The following is a 22,086-nucleotide window of genomic DNA, read 5'->3' as shown; positions in this document are numbered from 1 at the left end:
GCGCGAGCCGTTATCTTTTTTTTTTTTTTTTTTTTTTTTTTAACACAATCCTGCACACAATACGTAGGCTCTATATCTATATACACTTAACACAGATTATGTTGACACCAAGACGCCACCACCTCAGGTAGCATACAGGAGACTGGCTGGTGACTTTGTGCCTGGGTCACTACCAAAAGGCCCTGATGTTGGCAAGGACTTGGAAGAGTCACAGAGGGGATCTGGGCACAGTGGAAGCGGGCAGGGTCTCCCAAGGGCACACAGCCTGGAAGCAGCTGCCCTGCCACAGGCGGAGAGGGTGAGGCAGGTCCACACTAAAGCAGCAGACCCATAAGGCAGGTCATGGAAGAGGAGGAAGAGAGACAGCCAAACCACAGTGTTTAGCTTCAGGCTAAGCACAGCCCAGAGTCTGGATCCAGAAGTGGACAGAGCTGATAGTCACAAGCATGGACAGAGAGAAGCTACGGGAAGAAGACTGGGTAACAAAAGACATGAAGGACACCCCCAAAAAGACATGCAGCTTGAATATGTGCAAGTCTTTCAGCTTCTACATGCTCACCACTGCCTTCCATCTGCTGGTTTTATTGTTGTTGTTGTTTTAATATTACTTGTTTTTGTAAAGCTGTGAAAACAGTGACAAGAGGTTTGACAGGTAAAGCCCGTTTTGCACATCTGATATTTCCAGAAGGTGTGAGAGCTGGGGAGAGAGAGGAGAGAAGCAGAGGGAGGAGGCTTTCAGAAAGGAGAGAATGTGGCTACACAGCAGTATTCCTGGAAACCAGTTATCTGGGGGAAGTCAAGCATGGAAGATTGACAGAGTTTATCACACTCACACATGCTTCAAAGGAAGGTGACCTGCCACTATCACTGTTTATTGGTTTTTGTACAAGCTTTGACAATCACACTTATTAGCTTATATTCCTCAGAATAAGGAGCCATCCATTTTATACGGTGTGCTAAGTTCAGGGCGTGGTGAACATTTTCAAAGAGTCAGATGGTAAACATTCTAGACCTGTACAACTATTCAACTTCTGTCCTTGTGGTGTGAAAGCAGCCAAAGGTGTCACGCAAACACAGAAGCATCGCTATATTTCAGTAAAACTTTGTTTACACAAACAGGCTGTGGGCTAGCCACCAGCATAATCTCTATATTGAGCTGGGAAGCGGCAGAAACAGATCTTAGGTAGATATTTAGGTTGTTAGTGGACCTGACATGGACCCCCTGGACAGGCAATGTCTATCATGTACCAGACGAAGCAAATGAGATGCCTCCTTACAAAAGTCTGTCTCGGCCACGTCAGGAAAGCAGAATCAAATGAATCCAACAAACACAAAGGAGGCCTTCATTTCCAAACACCAGCAATCATATTCAAGTCTCAGGAAGCATTCAAGAGGTTATAAGCAAAAAAGAGACATGAACAAGAAATCTGCAACATATACAAATCCCATACAACATATGGAAAACATCTAACCTCTTTAGTAATCAAAGAAACACACATGTAAGACATCATCTTCTACTTATTATACTGGCCAAGCCCCCCCCCCTTTTTTTTTAAGAAAAATACCAAGTTATATAAAGAGAACGTAAAACAGAAATACTCACATACTATTGTTCAGAGTGTAATTTGTAATACCTACAGTCTTAAGATACTTATACCAGAGCCTTGCAGTTTTAAACAACAAAGGTTTACTCTATGGAAAAACTGAGCCAAAAAGGGTTTCAGAATAGTGATGAGGACAGAGAAGAGGAAGTAAGGCCCCTAATTCCCAGTTTTTAAAGGAAAACAAGAATCATAGCAGGCCCAGAAAGCAGCCAGGATATACTGTGGCAGGGGGACTCAGGGCTCCAGGAAGAAAACTACTACACAAAGACTCCATTGTATCACCTCTTCTGTTTTGACCACATTAAGAGTTCTAACAGAAAGTTTAGAGCTCAGTTTTCTAAGGTCAAGAGTTTTTGTTTCATTCAGTGGTGTCCCAGCATTTAGAACAGTATCTAACACACAGAAAATAGTCAATACTTAGTCTTGACTTCTACTTGGTCCATACTGTTATCTTTGTAGGTCCCCAGACCCCTGTGGATGTCTGAAACTACACATATACTGCGTGCCCATGATAAAGTTATCAGTTGGGCACAGTGAAAGATTAACAATAATAAAACAAAATCATTATAACAATATATTATAATAAAAGCTAGTTAAAGATAATGAAATACTAGTTTCTAAAATTGTCCGTTCAGTATTTTCAGACCTCAGTTGACTGACTGTAACTGAAACCATGAAAAGCAAAACTGCAAATAAGAGAGGACTAATATATTTATTGTAGTAGTAGAAACTTAGCAAATATGAAAAGTACATTATTAACTCTGGAAAATGTAAATTAAAAAGATGTATCAGAAAGGCAATTCAGTATCATCTCATTTCACTATCTGACTACAAAAAAGAAAATTCAGGATATTACAATTTTGAAGAATGGAGCAAGGATGTGGGGCAAGGGCACTGGAAGGGTGGATGTGATATCACAAAGATTCCCATCTTCCAAAAACAGAAAATCAGAAGGTCAGCTTTTAAAAATGCAAGATACTGCAAAACAGTATAAAAATGTTATTCATTTGTGAGAAATATGAAGACACATACTGAAAGAAACAACAAAAACTTAAAAGTACTTATGTTTGAGGAACGTAAGTCAGAGTGAGGAAGAGCTGGCAAGGTGCTGATTCTGTTATAACACGCCTTGTATAGGGATTTTAAAAATTATGTCCTTGTTCTAATTTGATAAAAATAAATGTTAAATTTCAAAAATGTGTATTCTTTTTATCTAGCCATTCTGTATCTTTAAAAAAATGTTCTCAATAGAATTATCAGAGATGCAAGACTTAGGTTCACGACAATGACCTTTAAAAATAGAAAAATGAGAAAAAAAATTTAAAGAGAGACCCAATTAATAAATCATTACATACTTATTTCAAAAATAAAGCTCTCGAAGAACAAATACGCAAGAGAAAATGATCTTAAAAACCAGGATTTTAAAATCATATTGAGTACAATTATAATTTTAGGCAATGCTGTGCATGCAGAGAAAAGTGTAGAATCATATATTAATAGTCACATGCTCCAGATAATAGGGTTACAAGTCATTTTTATTTATTCTCTTCTATATTTTCCAAATTTCCTAAGAAGAATTTGAATTACTTTGTCAAACACTATAAAAGTTATTTTTAAAGTTGAAAAAAACTAAAACTGAAAACAAGTCTTGGTTTTTCTCAAGACAGAAAATGACAGGTGGTTCCCTGACTTACTGATGGTTCAACCTAAAATTATTTTATGATGGCACAAAAGTATTATGTGTTCAGAAGAAACCACACTTGTATTTGTTTTTGTTTTTAAGAATGGGGTCCTGCTGTATTTCCTAGGCTGGCCTTGAACTCCTGGGCTCACATGATCGTCTCAGCCTCCTGAATAACTGAGATTACAGGCACACATCACTGCACCTGGTAGCCATACTTCAAATTTTGAATTTAGATCTTTTCTGAGGCTGATGATATGCGGTATGATGCTCTGTCATGATGCCAGGCAAGGCAGCAACCTCCAGCTCCCATTCAGCCCTGTGATCACATGGGAAATAACAGATAATCTACAGGGTACTAAAAAAAAAAAAAAAAGAAAAGAAAACTAATACAGTGTACTGTGTGGCTAATCTAGGATGTCTGGTTGGCTAGCTGTATTCATGTCATTTTTTACTTATTTTCAACTAATGATAACTTTATGATGTTATTTTAAGCTCAGGAGCACCTATAATAGTAAGAAAAATCAAAATGCAAGCCATGCATGATGGTAAAAAGAAGAACAAAATCATCAACCCAAAATATAAAGTATGCTTGGCACCTGAAATACTTAAATATATGCCACAAAAACCTTCTTGACATATTATCTTCTATCCTTAAGGCTTAACCTACTTTATACTCATCATTTAAAAGTGCCCTAGGGGCCAGGGATTTAGCTCAGTGGTTCTGCTGGCTGCTTTGCAAGCACAGGGACCCCAGTTCGATCCCTGGTACCAAAAAATAAATAAATAAAATAAAAGTGCCCCATCCACGATCTTCGGGTGCACTAGTCAATGAAGTGTGACTGTTTCAACATCAATGAACAAACGCGGGCTTGCGAAAGGCACCAACCGAGACCTACATCCTAGCTCGGTTATCTACCATCTTAGCCAAATTAAGCATTATCTCCCACACTGATATTCCTGTATCAGCCATTTCACAGGTTTGCTCTAAAGAAAGAGCTAGTAAAGCACTATCAAGTGATGGTTTGTGCCTAGCACAGTGATCTCGAACTAGGAAAAGCTATTTTGTTGGAGGTCCATTTTATGAACACCCCACAAATCCATTACACATCCAGCACATGAGTCAGAGCCTGCACACCGCACTTGAGACAGGATCATTCACTCAGGCCAAGGGCCAGCAAACTTTCTGCAAAGAGCTAGACAGCATTTTTGGCATGGTCAACCATACTGTCCCCTTCCAGACTACTCAGTTCTGCAACTGCAGCATCAACATACCCACAGACAGGAAAACAAATTGAACAGTGCTACATTCCAGTAACACTTCATTTGTAAATTCAGGCAGTGGGTTGTGTTTGGCCCAGGGGCCATAGTTTGCTGACCCCTGCCTGATAAAGGTTTTGTGAACAGAGCCCCCTGAGGTTGTGGAAGACAGAGGCAATCTCCACCGCTAGAACTGAGCAGATAAGGCTGCCGGACCACCCCCTGAGGATTTTAGGAAGTCACATTTCTCTCTTGAATGGGGGTAATATTAGAACTTCTAAATTTCTTCAACTTTTCAGAGTCCACGAATCTCTGGCAATGAAAGAAGCAACAGAGATCAGATGACTTGCTTAAGATTTTACTGTACGTTCTGATAGGAATGGGCTTCCATCCCAGGAACCCTGATCCTACACTCCTCACTGGGGAGCCCAGGTCCCAACCTGGCATTCCTCAACCAGTGGCCAGCTCGCACTCCGAATGCCAGCCCTCTCGCTAGACAACCATACATTTCTCAGAGAACCTCGTAGTGACAGTCACATCTTTGCATGGTCACACTGGGAACCTGTTAAGAACAGTGAGCAGAGATGGGAAGGAAATCAAAGGATTCCTGTGAAGACTGTGAAGTTTGGCCAGACCTCTAGGCCTTACGCCAGGTGTCTAAGATTTTATCCTGGGTTAAGGGGAGCAGAATAGATGACAAACTGAGAAAATGTGGATCATGGGCCAATGTGTTATGACTCACTCACCCACCCAGGTACCAGCTTCTGTGAAGTATTAAGCTTTATAAGCATGGACTCTGGGTCAAGCCTCATAAAGACTTCAGGGACCCATGATGACTTCACAGAGGGCTTTCTGAAACGTTAAGGTCACAACAAACATCCTTGAATCTATGAGCAGTTTCTATAATAGGAAACATTATATTCCTCAACAAAGACTTTAACCCTTAACACAGACCAGCACCTACAGACAAAAACCCTGTATCCACGCCATGACCAAAAGCCTGACCCTAATGTGTGATCTTTCTTTCAAACTTCACTGTAGTTTGTTCATTTTTCTGTGAATTAATAGAATCTGCCCCCATTCTGATGCTTCAAATACAATTTCTGAGGCTCCTTGGTCTTAGCTAAAAAGGAACTGGAGGTGTAGGTCAGAGGTAGAATAAATCTATAAAAAGCATATAAGAAGCCTTTCAATCGCCTGTACCTCCCCAGCCCCCACAAAAAGGGACACACAGCACCTTTTAAAAGCATCTGCTGAAGCCACAATTTGATATGTAAATAATGGCTAATAATTTACTGAGCACTTACAGTGGGCCAGCCCTTCGAATGCACTTTCCTTTTGGTCCTTCCAATGTCCCCTGTGCTACTTCCTGTTTTACACATGAGAAAACTGAGACTTGACTGCTCAATGACCTGGCCCAAGTCTCCCTGCTGGAGGAACTCAGCTTCACATCCTAGCAGTCTGGGGGTACAGTCTGTCCTCGGCTGCTGTACACACCACACATATGAACACATTCACTCCGCCCAGGGTTCCAGTACTGGTTTTGAGTGTCCTACTGGATCCCAGCAGAAGCATAAGTGACAGACGATACAGTTTGACAGTAAATAGTTTCTGTGTGTATGTAGGGAGGGGGGTGGTGGTGCTAATAAGCCATCTATCACAGCAGGTTAAAAGGGCTTGGTAGTGCTCCTTAAATACTCCTCAGAATGTGCTTTAAGAATGTGTACAAGGCTGATCCCTCTGGCTGGAACACTTCCACCCATGCTCCCAAGGTTTCCTCCCTCCTTCATTCAGTTCTCTGCTTAGTGTCCCTTCTTGAGAGAGTCTTTTCCTGGAAGCCCACACTACCACTAATAGTACCTTCCTCCTCTTGCTGGCATCACCACAGGACCTAGAACAGGTCTATACATTTGTTTACTATCTAACCTCATGGCAAGAACATTATCCCCACATAAGAGAGCTAGCTTTGCTCATCATTTTGTCTCTAGTGCCTAGAAAGTGCCTGGCACAGACAGTTGCTGAGAATATCTCCTATGAATGAACCAAGTCAGTCAGTCTCTGGGTGGTGGAACAACAGCTGCATTTCATCTTCTGGCTTAGCTATAATTTCCAAATCTTCAGCGGTAAAACTGCATCCCTCTTTGCAATAGGGTAGAAAAGTTGTTTTTCAGGTCTTTCATTTTGAAAGCACAATCCTTTTATTCACTCATACACATAAGTAGAGATATGGATTCTTTGATCAATGGCAGCCTGGAAGCATGAATCCCCAAGTGTCCTCGAAGACAGCTCAGAATGCCTGAGGCTTGGCCATGGAACCCATACCCTGGACATTCCTCACTAACTCAGCTGCTACTAATGGCCCTCTGCCACTAGCACAGGCAACAACTGTCCTCCTGACATGGCACAGCCATGGGCCAGCAGCCACATTCTTAATCCTCACAGCATTCCTTGGTAGTACAGGGAAGGCAGTTTATCTTCGTCACTATGTCACTCATGTCTTACAAGAGAAAACTAACCTTGCAAGTGGCTCTTGGAAACACCCATCTACTTCCCAAGAGCTAAGATTCAGAGCATCACTGAAGAGAAATGACTGGAACTTCTGCCAAGTGGTTTCCCTGAGTTTCAATATCAGATACCATCAGGTATGGCTTTTACTAATCTCTGTGCCTCAATCTAACTGAACTCTACAATAAAGTCTTAAATATTTACTTTGTTCTTCTGCAAATCTTGCTATAACTTGTGCTGCACACATTAACCAAACTTAATAAAAGCAGTTATCAAGAAGGTTCTATTAGGGTAGAGTTTAGACAGTTTAATGACTGTCTTCCCCTGAGAGCTGAACACTGCTGGCACAGAAATTTCTCTCTCTATGTTGGAGTAAAAATGAACAGTGAGGGGTCAGGCAGATTCAAGATCTGCTTGAGTTTGCTGTGATAGGTCGTACGTGGCAGAAGAATCCCCAGAAAATAGAGGATCAGACCTGGGTAGTTTACAAATCTACTAAGCAGTGACACACTTGGCCTGGGTAGAGGTGTGGACGTCAGACACTGATGTGGTTTCTTATGAGCCAAAGACCAAAACTTAGAGAGCTCTTACTTTAAGCTCAGGATTTTGAATATTTTACATGCGCTGACCCAGTCTCAATACTACCACTTCTTGGCACCACTGCTGCATCTCTGTTTTACAGATGAGGAAACTGGCTTAACCCATGGGCATGAGCCTATGAGGTGGACAAGCTAAGATTTGAACCCTGGCATTCAGGGCACAGAATCAGTGTCTGAAAATCACAGTCCTACAACTGCTGTTCCTCCCTGGTGAGAGGAAGCTTTAGCACAAGCACTTTCCTGAATGTCTCTGTACGGCTCTTACACAAGGCCTCTGGTTTCAGAGTCTGTCTCTACTTGTACAGAGGTGAAGAGAAAGTTTCCACTATAAAAGCTGACTTGGAAAACTCACCAACATGAAACACCAAGATAATCTAAAAAGCCAGGTAATGGTACTGCTGTCCAGCTCTGACCAGGCAAAGCAAAACGCAAGCTAAAAATCTCTCTTAATCCTAGACAGGGGCTCCCTATGTGGGCCCTGTCTATGCTACAGGTCTGTAATCATGCACAAGACTTGCTGAATGTTCACGGGTAAAGAGGGGCAGACAACAAAGACTATGACCAAGAATAGCTCCGGGGGTCCCAAACCATGGCCATTTCAGCCCGTCTCAGTCACATGACTGACTGGACAACCCTTTCTCTAATTTCTAAACCCAGTGAAGAATTTCAGAGCACTCTTGCCCGACATGCTTTCGCTCCTCCTAAGATGTAAGAAAGGGCTGAGGGTACAGCTTTGTGCTGCAGCATTTGCCTGTATCTTCCATGAGGTCCTGGACTCAATTCTCAGCCTGCCAAGCAATAAAACAAAACAAAAAAAGAAACAAGCAACTGATTTATATGTAGGCAATTTAATTTTAGAAGCTATGGATATACAGTCAAGAGCATAGCTTAATGTAACAGCTCTCAAAACTGCACAGATTTTCCAACCTAAGATAACCTTTTTCAAAAACTCCTTGCCTAGACTACAACAGCTTAATTCCAAAATTGTTTTCTGCATTTTTAAATCTCAGGCTCTATAATGAGTTTACTGAAATAGGTTTCAATGAAAACAGGTAAAGAATAAAGGAGCAAAAGACAAGGGAATATTTGAGAGAAAACATATGTTATACTGTAGCTGTAGAATGTCTATTGAATCAATACCATATGTAAGCTGATATCATCACTGTAACCACATACCTCATTAAGTGAAATCAGAGCAAGTGGGATCTGCTGCCTTCAGATTAAAATGAACAAGTTTGATTTTAGTGTGTCCTCTCTCTGATACAAAGAATAGCCCTGAGAGCAGGGGCATCTTCACCAAGTGTAGCAAAACCTGTACGAATTCCCCAGCCCAGCCCAGCAGCACATATATTACTAAGGGCTGCTGGTCTTCTGGCTGTTTCCATCAAAAGTCCAGGAAGTATGCAGCAATATGTACTCTCACTTTGCAAAGTGAAAAGAGACATGCAGTCATTGGAAGGTCAGTAATTAGGTCCACAGGACATAGGATGATCAGGTCCTTGCAGTGCTTTTCTGCAAGAACTATTCATTCAGACCAACTGCTAGTGTGTGTAGGTGACTGCTCACATTTTTTATAATGAGTTACCAGGAAATAACAAAATAGATTACCTTATATGGAATCTATTCTCAGAAACTGGTAAAGCATTTCTCCTTCTAAGAATTTAAGTTTCAAGAATCCTTGAAGTATTCAAGGATCTGCCAAGGTAGACAGGGGTCACAAGTGGAGATCTAGAAGTGATGGCATAGCCCCTGCCATGTCACGATGAAAGCTCCAGCACTCAGTAGGTGGCCAGCCTCATGTGTATTCTGGAGGAACAGGAGTATGCTCAGTTGAGCAAACACTGAGAACATATTTGCAGGCTCCAAGGTAGGCAATGGATTTCAAAGAAAAATGCAGGATTGTGCACATACTCTTGAGGGAACTTTGAGATTGGCTATGGAGACAAGCAAAGAGTGAAAAAGCCCAAAGATGCAGAGTGGTAGTAGGAACACAGAGCAAGAACACTGAAAACTTCTGGGGTCCGAAGGAGTCAGGAAGGCTTATGATATATAGTACTTTAGGTGAGTTTTGGAAAAGGTAAGAAATAAGAATTAGCCCATATAGACAGAAGCATGCCAGGCTACCTAAAAAAATATAAATATGTAGGGCATGAAAAAGCGGTGTGCCATGAGCTAGGCTAGTTCGTATCAAGGCTGGGTATGTTCAGCAGCAACAGCAGCATTTAAGATAGTAGCAGATGGAATGGGATGTAAAGGTGTAACTCAATGGTACAACATTTGTTTACAAACTCTATGCCCTGGGCTCCATACTCCAGCACTTCAAAAAGAAAGAGTGGTGGAAGACAAGTTAGAAATCTAGAAGCTTTGCCTCTCTTACTCCTCCTCAACTGAAAAGAAGAGAAAAGTTGAGTCGCTTGGGATAGCTCTGGAAATGCAAACCATGACATAACCAAGGTCCCTTATAGCCATGTATTTTTTTTTTTCAGCTTCTCTCTGCAGACCCTCTCCAATAGCATGGAATCTCAAGGGTGCAGCATGTGACTCAGGTTAGCCAAAAGGTAAGACAGGTCACTGGGTACTTCACGGGATCATGAATAGGCATACAGCCCAAGATGAACCCAGCAGCTCTCTCTCTATGAGCGTTACAGCAGGAAAGGCAGCAGTCTTTTGGTGGGATTGAAATCGAACACCTAGAGCATCCTTGGGACTATCTCTGCTTCACCCTGAGATGGCCTGCCAAAGAAACCAGCTCGGAAAACAGTACAGTTGCAGTTCCTGGGACCAGTTCTCACGGGTGAATCCAACAGCAGCATCTTTTGAACTTGCTAATTACATGAGCCCCAAGTTGCCTTTTTGTATACACTTCTATAAGGTGGATGTTTTGCCTCCTGGAAACAAAAGATTACAGACAAAAACACAGGTTTCCTGAGATGCCAAGTCTTAATATAAAGAAACAAAAAGGTCAATTTGGGAACTTATGTTTAAAGCACTCCAATGGGGATGGAGCTAAAGCTCAGTGGTAGTGGACTTACCTGGCACACACACAGCCTGAGGTTTGATTCCCAATACCAGAAAATTCTCAAATGTACAAAAATGTGTTCTACTGTTCTACTCTATAAAGTAATTTGCCAATGAATTATGAAATGTGTTCTCTGCAGTGATATCCAAATAACTCATTACTGCAAGGATCCTTCGTTAATGTCAACATTCCAAATACGTAACATTTAAACTGAATTAATGAATGTTCACATAGCTCTAACTTCGTGCCAACAATGTTTCTGAGTACACTGGTGCCTCAGTTCACGAACACTTTTGTTTACAAATAATTTGGTGCATGAACAGTAGCACTTGACAAAATTTTGTTTTAGTTTGCAAACTCTTCACTGGGTGACAAACACGACTGAGGCCATCTTTCCCAAAATCATAGAAAAGATGAAGATGGCAAACCGAGGCACCACTGTACTTCACTTTGCTCAATCAGTCCTCATAATGTCACTAAGTAGGCACCACTATTATTTCTCCTATTTTATAGACGAGGAAACTCAGCCACAGGGAAACTAAGAAACACGCCAAAGTCACACAGTAAGTAATGCAGCGATGGAGCCAGGACTTGAACTAGGGCAGTTTGGCTCACAGATGTTACCTATCATGCTCTTTCTTCTGAGCACTAGAAACGGAGTTCCAACTGTTATTAAACCAATATTCATACTGAATGGCTCAGGGCAAAATACTTTATACTCCCTGAATCCACATTTACAAATATGCATGCTTCTGCCATCACACACACTGGGGACCAAAGCAGAACTGCGAGTTAAGAGCCTGGCCTGGCTCTTAATGAAACCCCATCTAAAAATAAAAAATGAAAAGGGCTGAGGACGTAGATCAGTGCAAAGGCCCTGGGTTTGAGCCCTAGTACCACAGGGGGCAAAAAAAAGTCGGTCATCTATCAAGTAATACTCCTGGGAAACATCAAGATGGCTTCTCCTTTGCTCTCTCTCATGGTTTCCATTGTGCTAGCTTCACCCTGACATGCATCTCAAACCTACTATTATCCCTGGGCCTCATGCACTTGTCTAGTTTCAGGCTTTGCCTCTTATTTGGGTCAGCTGAACCCTCACCTGCCTTCTGACTAGATCTCCTCCACATGGCCACTGATCATTCATTCCCTGAAAATACCACCTCATCTGTTCACCCTCTGGTTCAACCTCCCCTCAGCTTCTACTGCAGAAAGGACACACAAAACATTCCTTATAAAGCTCTGCTTTCAAATACCTCTGGTCTTATCTTTTCCTCTATTGCTCCAAATATGCTGTCAAAGGTATTTTGTACTACAGAACAGATCTCTGGGGACAGGTCTTGTTTTCTTCAACTTATTTAATTTACTCTCTCATATCTTGATAATTATATATACTGTTTCAAATTAATAAAAATGGAATTTCTTCTAACATTCTGCAATTTAAATCCACTTTCTACGGGATTTGGCTCAGTGGTTCTGCTGCCTGCCTCGCAAGCAGAAGGGCCCGAGTTCAATCCCCGGTACCAAAAAACAAACAAAAACACAATAAATCCACTTTCTCAGACTACTTTGTGCCATCATTATTCTGAATTAGTGCCTCTTTCATGAAAATAATTGCCTTCCCTATAAGCAGAAGTAAAATGCACACTGCCAAAAATGCACTGGTTATGGGCCAGCAAAAAGTTCCATACCATCATGATTCCAAAATAGTCTTCTGAGATTTTACAAAATCTCTTTCCTGGAAGTCTCAAACAGTTGCAAAGCTAAATATAGTGGGGACTGAGGGCATCTGTAAACAAGCTATCAAGAGGCAGAGACTTTAGGTCTTCATTGTCCAAGCCAGAAACCTCAATATGAACTCAGGCATCTTTTTGTGCTGACCAAGAGGCCAGACCAAGCCACCGGCGCCACCAGGTTCCAACAACACCTTATAGATCAGAGTTTCTTAATCACAATATGACTAGCACTTAGGGCTGGATAACTCTCGGTTATGGAGGCTGTACTGTGTGTATTGGAGGATGTGTGGCAGCATCTCTGGCCATTATATATGAGATGCAAATAGTATCTTCTAGTGGTGACAACCAAAAATATCTCCAGACATTTCCAAGTCTTGCCCTGGGGGGCAAAACTGTCCACAGTTAACAATCACTGTCACAGGCAGGTTCTACCTCAGCACTGCTGCTCCTAGGCTGTATACTTAATGATTAAAAAACACCCTTGTTCATACAAGATGAAAACCACAGCAACAATGACATGAACTTCTGAAAAGATCCTGAAAAAAACTTTTCTGACAAGGATCCAAATATGACCATTGCCTTTGCAAAGAATAAAACAGAAAGGAACATGTAAGCCAACAGAACACCTTTGCTTCTCACTCAAATCAGTAGCAAAAAGCAGCTTGAAATTCATGACTTTCTCCTGTCCTGTGCAGCACATGGGTTCCCACTGATTGGCTCACACCTGACCCTGGGAAAGACACCTAGTGAGCCACTGCTAGCACTAGTGCTAGTACACTTCAGGTGCCACTTTGAAACAAGGGATAGCACAGGTACACAAAGATGCAGCACAGGTGCAACTTAATTTCAAGGTCCATTAGCAGCACAAAAGAGGGAAATTACACTTTCAAAAGCATACTCTGAAACTCAGCAGGGACATTTTTCGTTTTCAGTTTCCAAATGCCAAGAATAATAATTATGATTGTTCACAAGAGCAGCATCTAAGTTCAAATATATCACAATTCAATCTCAAATAACCAAAATGTTACACGTGGCAAATGACGTTTGAAAAATGTGGGGCTGTATTTTGGACTAAAGACCAGGGCATACTCACTTGAGCTTATGCCTACACCTTTGGTTTTTGTGACTGTGTTTCCCAACTGACCTTAGGATTATAAGTGATCAAAACACAAAGTGGATGCTCTCATTATGCTTTGGCTTTTAGGGAACAGTCAGCACTGGCCAGTTATTTAGCTGTTAAATGACAGCAATTGTTTATTGATGATATAAGTAAATAAATGTATGCACACACACACTCCTGGCTGCATAATGTCCCTGCCCTTTTAAATATCTGATCTAGATAGACAATCTAGAGTTGTAACCATCACCTTCTATGAAGACTCCATAGGACAGGATCATCTATGAGAAGCTTAGTCATGACCAACACCAAAGAGAACCCCCCTTCCTAGGTGGTATTTGCTGAGAAAGGAAAATGAGACAGCAAGTCCCACTCCCGAGCACATCTCCATAAATACAAACAGAGAAGAGAAATATAAGGAAAAACTGCTCCAGCATAACCCAGTCCATGAAAATGGTAGCTAGGGAGTACTTTTGATAGACAAAGCTTTGAACATGATACTATGAGCAGAACTAAGATACTGCTTTCACCATCAGAAAGCAAGTATCTTTATTATCAGGTATCTACACTGTTTACACCATCCCATATCTGGTATATGGCAAAGAACTACAGACCTAGTCCTATTTTTGTCATGTAAGATCACAAAACTAGAGAGAGGCAGACAGGTCTTTTCAGAAACCAAAAAGAGTTTTTTAAAGCTGAGGAACCTAGGACTCATACTTGCTGGCCATATAGGCATATGCTCCAGCAATGAGCCACACCCCTTGCCCCAGGAAAGTAGGTAATTTTGACAAAAGGGCAATCAAGCTTTTTTTGGAAAACAAATCTGGGTAAATTGATTTCCTGTGCAATCAATGAAAGAGTAAGGAAAAAAAAATTTAATCCCCTTTTTCATTTGATTCCCTCTTGTCTTCAACAACATAAACAGAACTCACAAATGCAGCTCAATCTGATGGTTGATTTAAATGAAGTTCGTTTCCACCGAAATTTCTCTTGGGGCACATTTACTTTCACATAATAAAAAAGCCCAAGGGTGATAAATTTGGAGAGAAAAGCCATTTGGGATAAAAGCCACACAGAACACAGTTAAACAGTGGAAGGGGAAGGGGCGTGTGGCCCATACACATGCATACACACTCTCAGACAGAGACAGTTGGAAGCGAGCTAGAGAGAGAGCTGTACCTTTAAAGAAAATAAATTTAGGGAACCCTTCTTCAACTACTACGGTACCCAATTTAGAAACAGTTTATAGTCAACCAGAAGATATATCAGAAAGCAATAAGACACAACAGTAAGCAATCAGAAACATCAGTGAGCAATAAGACACCAGAGTAAGCAGTAAAGACACACCAGGGAGAACATTTCTGAGCAATTACCACATGTCTTAATGCAGGAAGGGAGAAAGAAAAACTTCACTCAACCAGGATTGGAACCCCATAAAAATGAACTCTCTCAGAGCTCAAGAGCCATTTCTGAGGAATGACAAGAGGACTCTGAGGACCAACAATACAGCCATAGGCCGGAAGGAAGGCAGAAAAGCAATAACCAACTGCTGTACTCATTGAATGACATCTATCGACTTAAGTTCTCATTCTTTCTTTGGGGGAGGTTCAAGACAAACAACTAACATATGGCCTTGGTTAACCGATGACATAAAAATGACCTCCACCCTTTGGGGTAAACACAAGAAAACATCCAATACAATGATACCCACTCTGACCAAGGTATTCCTGAGAAGAGGATGTACTGGCACACAGAGGGACCGACTTTTCAAAGGCCAGCCTCAGGACAGACCCTAAAAAGCAGGGTACACTTCCTTATCAGATGGGTAGGTAAATACCCCAGGAAAGTGTCAGATCTTTCTCTAGAACCTTTTAGAAGATGATAGGACCTTGTTACAGACTCTCCCCTTAATTTATAAAGCAGGAGCAATGCAGCAAACATTCAGTTGTTTCCTCCATGAGGCCAGGAGGACTTATACGAGGAGCCAAGGATCCCTCCCCACCGCCACCAACAACACCTAATACTTAAACATGGTAAAACATGTGAAACCGCTTTCTTTGTAGAAATGCTAAGAAGATTAAGAGCATCTTGGAAGGTCAAGAAGAACAAGTGGGATATGATAGATTCTTGCTGTTAAGCTTCCTCTCCTCTCCCTTCCCAGTCTTTTCTAGGTCACAATCAGAATTTATTTTCTTGCAGGGCAGATTTCATCATTCCCACTCCATGAAGACCATAGCTTGTGTTTCTGTATGTACATGCATTATTACCATAATAGACCAATAAAAAGCCCTGAAGGAATGGACCATATCCAACACACACAGAAGATATAAAGGCATGAGAATGAAGTTAATTATTAAACACAGAACTCTGCTTTCTACTGCCCAAAAAGGGGAAAAATGTAATAGTCTGGTCCCTTAAATATTAAAAACATGGCAGGAGAAGCTCATTTAAAAGAGCTCCAATGTGAGCCAACGGCTTAGAGAATATGCTCAACAAGTACTTGTTAGCTGTGTTAAACTATCTCAGTATGCAAGGCTATGATCTCATTTGAAAGAAGTAGCCAGCCACCAAGTCCTTCTTATCTCATTTCTGGAGGTCACCCATTATTCTGCATCCTGAGACTTGAAGTCTCTCTGTGAGCCGGCAGTCAGAAGGAGAGGTAGAGGCAGCAGATCCTCAGAATGAGGGCAGCAGGTACACTGGCCCTTAAGTTATGGACAGAAGGAGTGAGGGTTAGCAAAATTAATGGTATAACACCCCACTGTACCTCCAAGGCAGATAATGCTGAACTGTGATGAAATCAGACAGGACCTCTCCAATTGCATCTTCTACTGAGAACAGGCATTGGGAAGTGGAGACTAAAAGCACCTGGATCCCATTTATTAATAAACAGCCCAAAACAATGGGGGGGGGTCTTCTGGTCTAATTACAGAAACTGTTGAAAACTGCAGGGAAGATGGAATTTATGGCCTAGATGACACTGCCTCTGTGTTGTAATTAAAAGTTATTTTTAACACTTTTGTCTGGTTAGATATTTTGGATTATTAGAAATATGTTTTGCAATTTACAATTTGCTGAAGGGCAATGAACGTAATAAGGTAATACAAACCAGCGTAGATAACGTGAAATGATTAAATGTTTTGACAGGTGGGAGATGGGAAAGGAAAAAGTTGCTCCTATTTGACTAACTTTTAATAAGAAAGAAGGACAGAGAATTAAGCAATGAAGTGTATTAAACTAGTTTCAGAAGCGATCCAGTTACTTTATTCCTTAGCTGAGTGTACCAGCCACCAAAAATACACAGACAGCTCAACTCATTCACAACCATTCATCCTGAAGACCTCATCCTCAGACTGTCTGCTTTGTCCTGGGTTCCTAGGATATAGTGGTCCCCTAAAAGCCCAAACACAAACACTCAGGGCCAACCCCAGGGCATGTAAGGGAGAGCCCAATGTGAGGTGTAGAGAGTGTATATTCTGGACAATGACACACTGTATATGACTTGGGTTTTGTTTTTAATTCATTTCCCTTCTCTTGTCCAAGATTCCAATTTCAAGAAGGGCTCAGACAAAAAGCCTCGTAGTAGAAACTGTATGGTGGTGCCCTCACTGGACATGGAACTGGTCAGGATTAGGTAGGGCCCATTTATCCCCTAAAGGCCATTTCCAGAATTCCTAGTGCTCCATATACACACAGGAGACATTTTCCTCAATGGTAGATGTACAATAACAAGAGGAGAGAATCTACTAAATATAACAGAATTCTGAAATTGTCTGACAGCAGTGAGAAAGGAGGAGGAACTCTCACCAGCAGCTGCTTCTCAGGTAACCTCTATATTTCATTTAATCTACTCTATGACTATCCTCATTAGAAGTCAATTCCAGGAGCTCATTATGTGCAAATGTGTCAGAGAAACCACTGGATATTACACATCATGATGAAGCCATAAAAACATTCAAACATCTGTTGCTCAAAAATAAATTCAAAGTTATTTTCACAATGGCCATACTAAGTTTATGGAATTTGTGTTATACCAATAAAAACTACCGTGCTACATTTTGCCACTCTTACCTGCCACATTAATCTTTTCAAGTGCTACCAAACTGGGAACAGCTGTGGTGGAGTTGGTTAAGTTTGTTCCTGTGCCATTGATAACAAGATTGTCCACCTTCGACTCTAGCTTGCCGATGCGCTGCAAAATGTTGTCCAATAACACAGCAAGGGTTTTCTTCAGATCTGTAAAAGCAAATGCAGAAAATATGAAAAGATTTCATGGTCTGTGCATATCTGCCTGACTCCATTTCTAACAAGCAAATAAAAGGTCTAAAACATAGGCTAAGGATATAGCTCAATGGGCACAAAACAAACCACTCCTAATAAAACATATCTTAGAGATGACAGGGGCCAGCTTCAACTGTCCCAGACCCTACCAAACAAATTGGTCTGCTACAGAATGCAAGTCTGGTAAGGAACGACATTTATAACGTTACTTACAGCTACTAGAGAAAAAACTCTGATATACAGCATCCTACCACATGTTGTATTAAAATTCCTTCTCTTGATAGCCCTGTGGTAAGACATACAGAACAACAACCCCAAAATGCATCAAGGTGTCAAAGTAGCTTCTGGATTGAGTTCATTGTTGTTTTTATCATTAGGTATTCTGGCATGTCCCGACTTTTTGGAAAGAAATATACAGGACTTGCGTATGTTGGAACAGCAGATGGGCAAGAGGAAAGACACCACGTGAATAGAACCCAGTCCCACTTAGGAATGAGAAGTTGGCCAGGGCAGAAAATGCAGTGTGAGCAGCAAGATGCTGAGCAGCCCTGAATTAAGACAAATGGGAAGTGTCACCTTTCATTCTGTGAACAAGAGCAAATCTGCCTTAGAGCATGTGTCTGATCTGTCTGGGAAATAAACAGACACCTGATCAATTCTCCAACCTGGACCACAGTCACGGTACTTGGGCCAAGCTGCATCCAGGAAAAACTCATTAGAAGAGAAATACAAACATGCAATTAATATGGAAGTTTGTGTTCCCTATGGTTTACAGAGAACAGCACTTAAGCAGACTAAAAATTATACACAAAATCCACATCTTTATTCTGAAAGCCTTGTTTGTGGCAAACCTCATCCTGACACCAAACATTAGACTTTTTCACAAGAACTGTAGAACCTTGTTCATTCATTCAAACGCAAATCATTCAAATGGCTATTTAGTGTGTTTTTTTCACAGGCATTATAAGCTTTTTAATTTTTTGTAGTTTACGGTGCTTTTAATATTTTCACAAACTTTTCTGTCTGTCCTTCCAGAGGTGCCAGCCAGTGCTGAGAGAAAGCAAAGAGCCCAGCCTAGAACATGTCTCTGACAGTGCAAAGTAATTAAACCAGAGCCACACCTTCATGATCTGACCCACACATTCCAGGAGACAAATGTTCCTCTACTTTAGTCACCCTGGGCTGGGTGTCAGGCAATGAAGAAGCATTGCTATAGCCCAGAACCCAGCAACATTACCCAAACTAGCCAGGCCTAACCTGCCTTTCCAGGAAAACCCCAATAAGGAGAGTGGCCCCAAGCCTTCTCCTTGCCCCTGCATCTCCCTCCTGATGATCCTGGTATCTTCCACATGACCTTGCGTGGTGTGCTGTGCCTTCTGCCTTCAGGTCCTGTGAATTGCTAAGTTCATTTTCCTGAGCCTCTCCTGTGCACTTCCTGTGGCTGTACTTGACTATGTCATGAAAGAACACCAAACACACACAAGTCAGGCACAGTGCTCGAAGCCATAGGACAAACACTGGAACCACCAGAAAGATGGGGAGGGAACTCAAGTTCCCCAAATGCCTGTCATATGTCACTCATGTACATGAGCAATCCTGTTTTATCCTTATTCTCCTATGAAGTACATACAATTCCATTTTACAGATGAGAAAAACTGAGGTCCAGACAGCATTCAAGTATGAATTTATCTTGTCTTTCATCTATCACACAGTATTTAGGGCCCCAAACTCTGGAGCTACACTTCCTGGGTTTGAGTTCTGGATTTCCATTCCTGCTTCCTTATCTACCTAACAGGACGAGGGTAGATTTCCCTCCTAAGGGTTGTATAAAGACTTAAGGAGGGCTAGGGGTGAATCTCAGTGGTACAGCACATACCTAGCATGCACAAGTGTTGGATTTGATGGCTAGCATTAAAAAAAAACTTAAAAGATGTTTCTGACACTGCCTAGCATATAATAAGCACTGCATAACTGCCTGTTTAATACATAAAAAAATTAAACCTCCCTCTGGAAAATGCTCTCATCCTTCTAAAGGCTTTCCTTGGGTGATGCAAAGCTTTATTATTTATCTGAAGGGTTGTAAGATCACTTTCCTCCCTGGCCACAGTTTGATACTCAATGTGACTCAGTCCATCTCTGGTACATCGTTAACTGGTATGGACAGCGGGAACTGGTTACCCACTCTGCAGTGTGACTGCATCTAATGTTTAACCAGGTCTCCTGACTTCTGACGATTACTGGAGGCCAGCCATGCAGATGGGGGCAACTGGGTCCATGAGAAGAGTATAGGTTCAGCTGAAAGAAACACTATTCAGATATGGGACACAGCAATTTCTCATGTGCACCCTCTCTGCCTAAAGCCTACATCACTAGTCAGCTAGAATCTGTGTTAAAACAGCAGGTTGGTACTGTATTACCAGGAGTTGTAGTTAACCAGACACATGGGTTCTAGCATGGACCCATTCAGCACCTCCTGACCTTGGCCCTACTGGCCCTGTGGACCAGGTCAGCCTCTGCTGTGGCGACTTTCCTATGCTTAGTTGGAAGTCTGGCAGCCTCACTGGCTTCTTCCTCCTAGGTGACAGTAGCAATTCCTAGACATTACAGCCAAAACTTTGTGCAAACACCACCAAATAACCCTTGGGGGCAAAAAGGCCCCCCTGTTAGAGAATGGCTAAATTACATACATTCTCGGGCCACAGATTTAGCTCAGTGGTTCCGCTGCCTGTCTCACACAAGGTTCCAGTTCAATCCCCAGTATGAAAGGAACGAACCAATGAACGAACGAACGAACAAAAGAAAGAACATCCTCCCCATTCTTGTATGCTCCACTGCCCTTCCATGCATCAAGGCATTGCTGCAACCCAACGAACGAACGAACGAACGAAAGAACATCCTCCCCATTCTTGTATGCTCCACTGCCCTTCCATGCATCAAGGCATTGCTGCAAACACCAGGAGAAGCAGCACAGTGGGAAGCCAGCCCTCCTGCCTCAGGAGTGTGAGGAGAACACAAGCCAATGAAAGAGCTCCTGGGGTCTGGTCACCTTGTGGAACCATATTTCAGAGGCCATGGACTGGCAGAGTCCTGACCCATTAATTATCAGTGATAGCCACTGATGGAACACACCTTAGAAAGGATACAAAGATTTTAGGTTATGAATTAAATTTTTTCTCTCTACAGTCTCAAATTACAGTGTATAGGCAAGTACTAGCTCTTCTTGTTCCCTTCCTGCTGCCACTGGCCTTCTGTGACTCTGAAACACTGTGAATAAGGACGAAAGATGTCGATGCTCACCATTGCAGCTACTGCCCTAATACCACCACTACTTAGTGAGTTCTGTTTGTGTGCCAGTCTCTGTCCTAAGCACTCACATGGATCAATTCATTTAATGCTACCGAGACAGAAGAGGAACATGTGGTTGCTCCCATTCCTACGTGACAAATAAGCCATAGCACAGAAAGGCCAAGTAATTTGTCAGGTGCCTGCAGACACAAGATCAGTCGGGGAGGTTCCAAAGCCAAGGGCTCCTGTCTCTGTTACCTCTGAACAATCACCATGGATCTGCCCACCAGCAATAATCTCTGACCCACTCTTCTGAACCCATGTATCCAGTATGAACCTCTGGGAATCTGTCATGTGTTTTTGTTAAGTCATATCCCAGGACCTTCAGAGTCAGTGACGCCACTGTCCTGTGGCAACTCTATCCATCGGACCCAGCATCAGTGAACAATGTCAACTAGCACTGAACCGGAAACTATCAGACAAGTCAAACTGATTTTAAAAAGAGGAAGAGAGGGAGAGGGAGAGGGAAGAGGGGGAGGATGTGAGGGAGAGAGGGAGAGAGGGAGGGAGGGGGAGAGAGGGGGAGAGACACTCTGCCTTTCCACATCTGTTTTAAAAATGAAGATTGACTATTGGGGTAGCAAATACTCGGGGTCCCTAGACACTGTAAGTAGGCACATTTTCTCCCGACACAAAAGAAATGAGTTCTTTTCCAACTCAAAGAACATTGTGAGACAGCATTTCAGAGGAGACTAATACAAGTTTAAAACTATTATCGATGAGAAATACAAGGTCAAAGATGATGCAACATCTATCTTTGCATCTGTTATCATGTGTGTCTAGATGTCCTCTAAAAGCCTCATGCGGTTATAGGTGGGGCTTTTTCAGAGGTGGATGGATCTAGAGTATGTGAGTCATGGTGCAATGCTGGAATTAAGGGTATGTGACTGGTTTGGTGACTGCCTAGAAAAAAGTATAAAAGAGGCAGAAAAAAGCTGC

The 22,086-nt window shown here is 41.9% G+C and overlaps 1 protein-coding gene across 1 annotated transcript in view; it reads right to left on the bottom strand.

Moving 5' to 3' along the window:
- Positions 1-22,086, bottom strand: part of Mgat5 (alpha-1,6-mannosylglycoprotein 6-beta-N-acetylglucosaminyltransferase) — a 308,365-nt gene that overhangs the window by 166,691 nt on the left and 119,588 nt on the right. The window contains exon 4 of the mRNA XM_019204841.2: positions 17,593-17,757. Within this exon, the coding sequence (XP_019060386.1) occupies positions 17,593-17,757 (165 nt within the window). The remainder of the gene's footprint in view (positions 1-17,592; positions 17,758-22,086) is intronic.

Source organism: Fukomys damarensis, unplaced genomic scaffold, assembly GCF_012274545.1.
Source record: "Fukomys damarensis isolate Sample0158 unplaced genomic scaffold, DMR_v1.0_HiC HiC_scaffold_29, whole genome shotgun sequence".
In the NCBI taxonomy this organism is placed as follows: domain Eukaryota; kingdom Metazoa; phylum Chordata; class Mammalia; order Rodentia; family Bathyergidae; genus Fukomys; species Fukomys damarensis.
The sequence above is the reverse complement of the archived record's forward strand: the minus strand, read 5'-3'. Positions and strand labels throughout refer to the sequence as shown.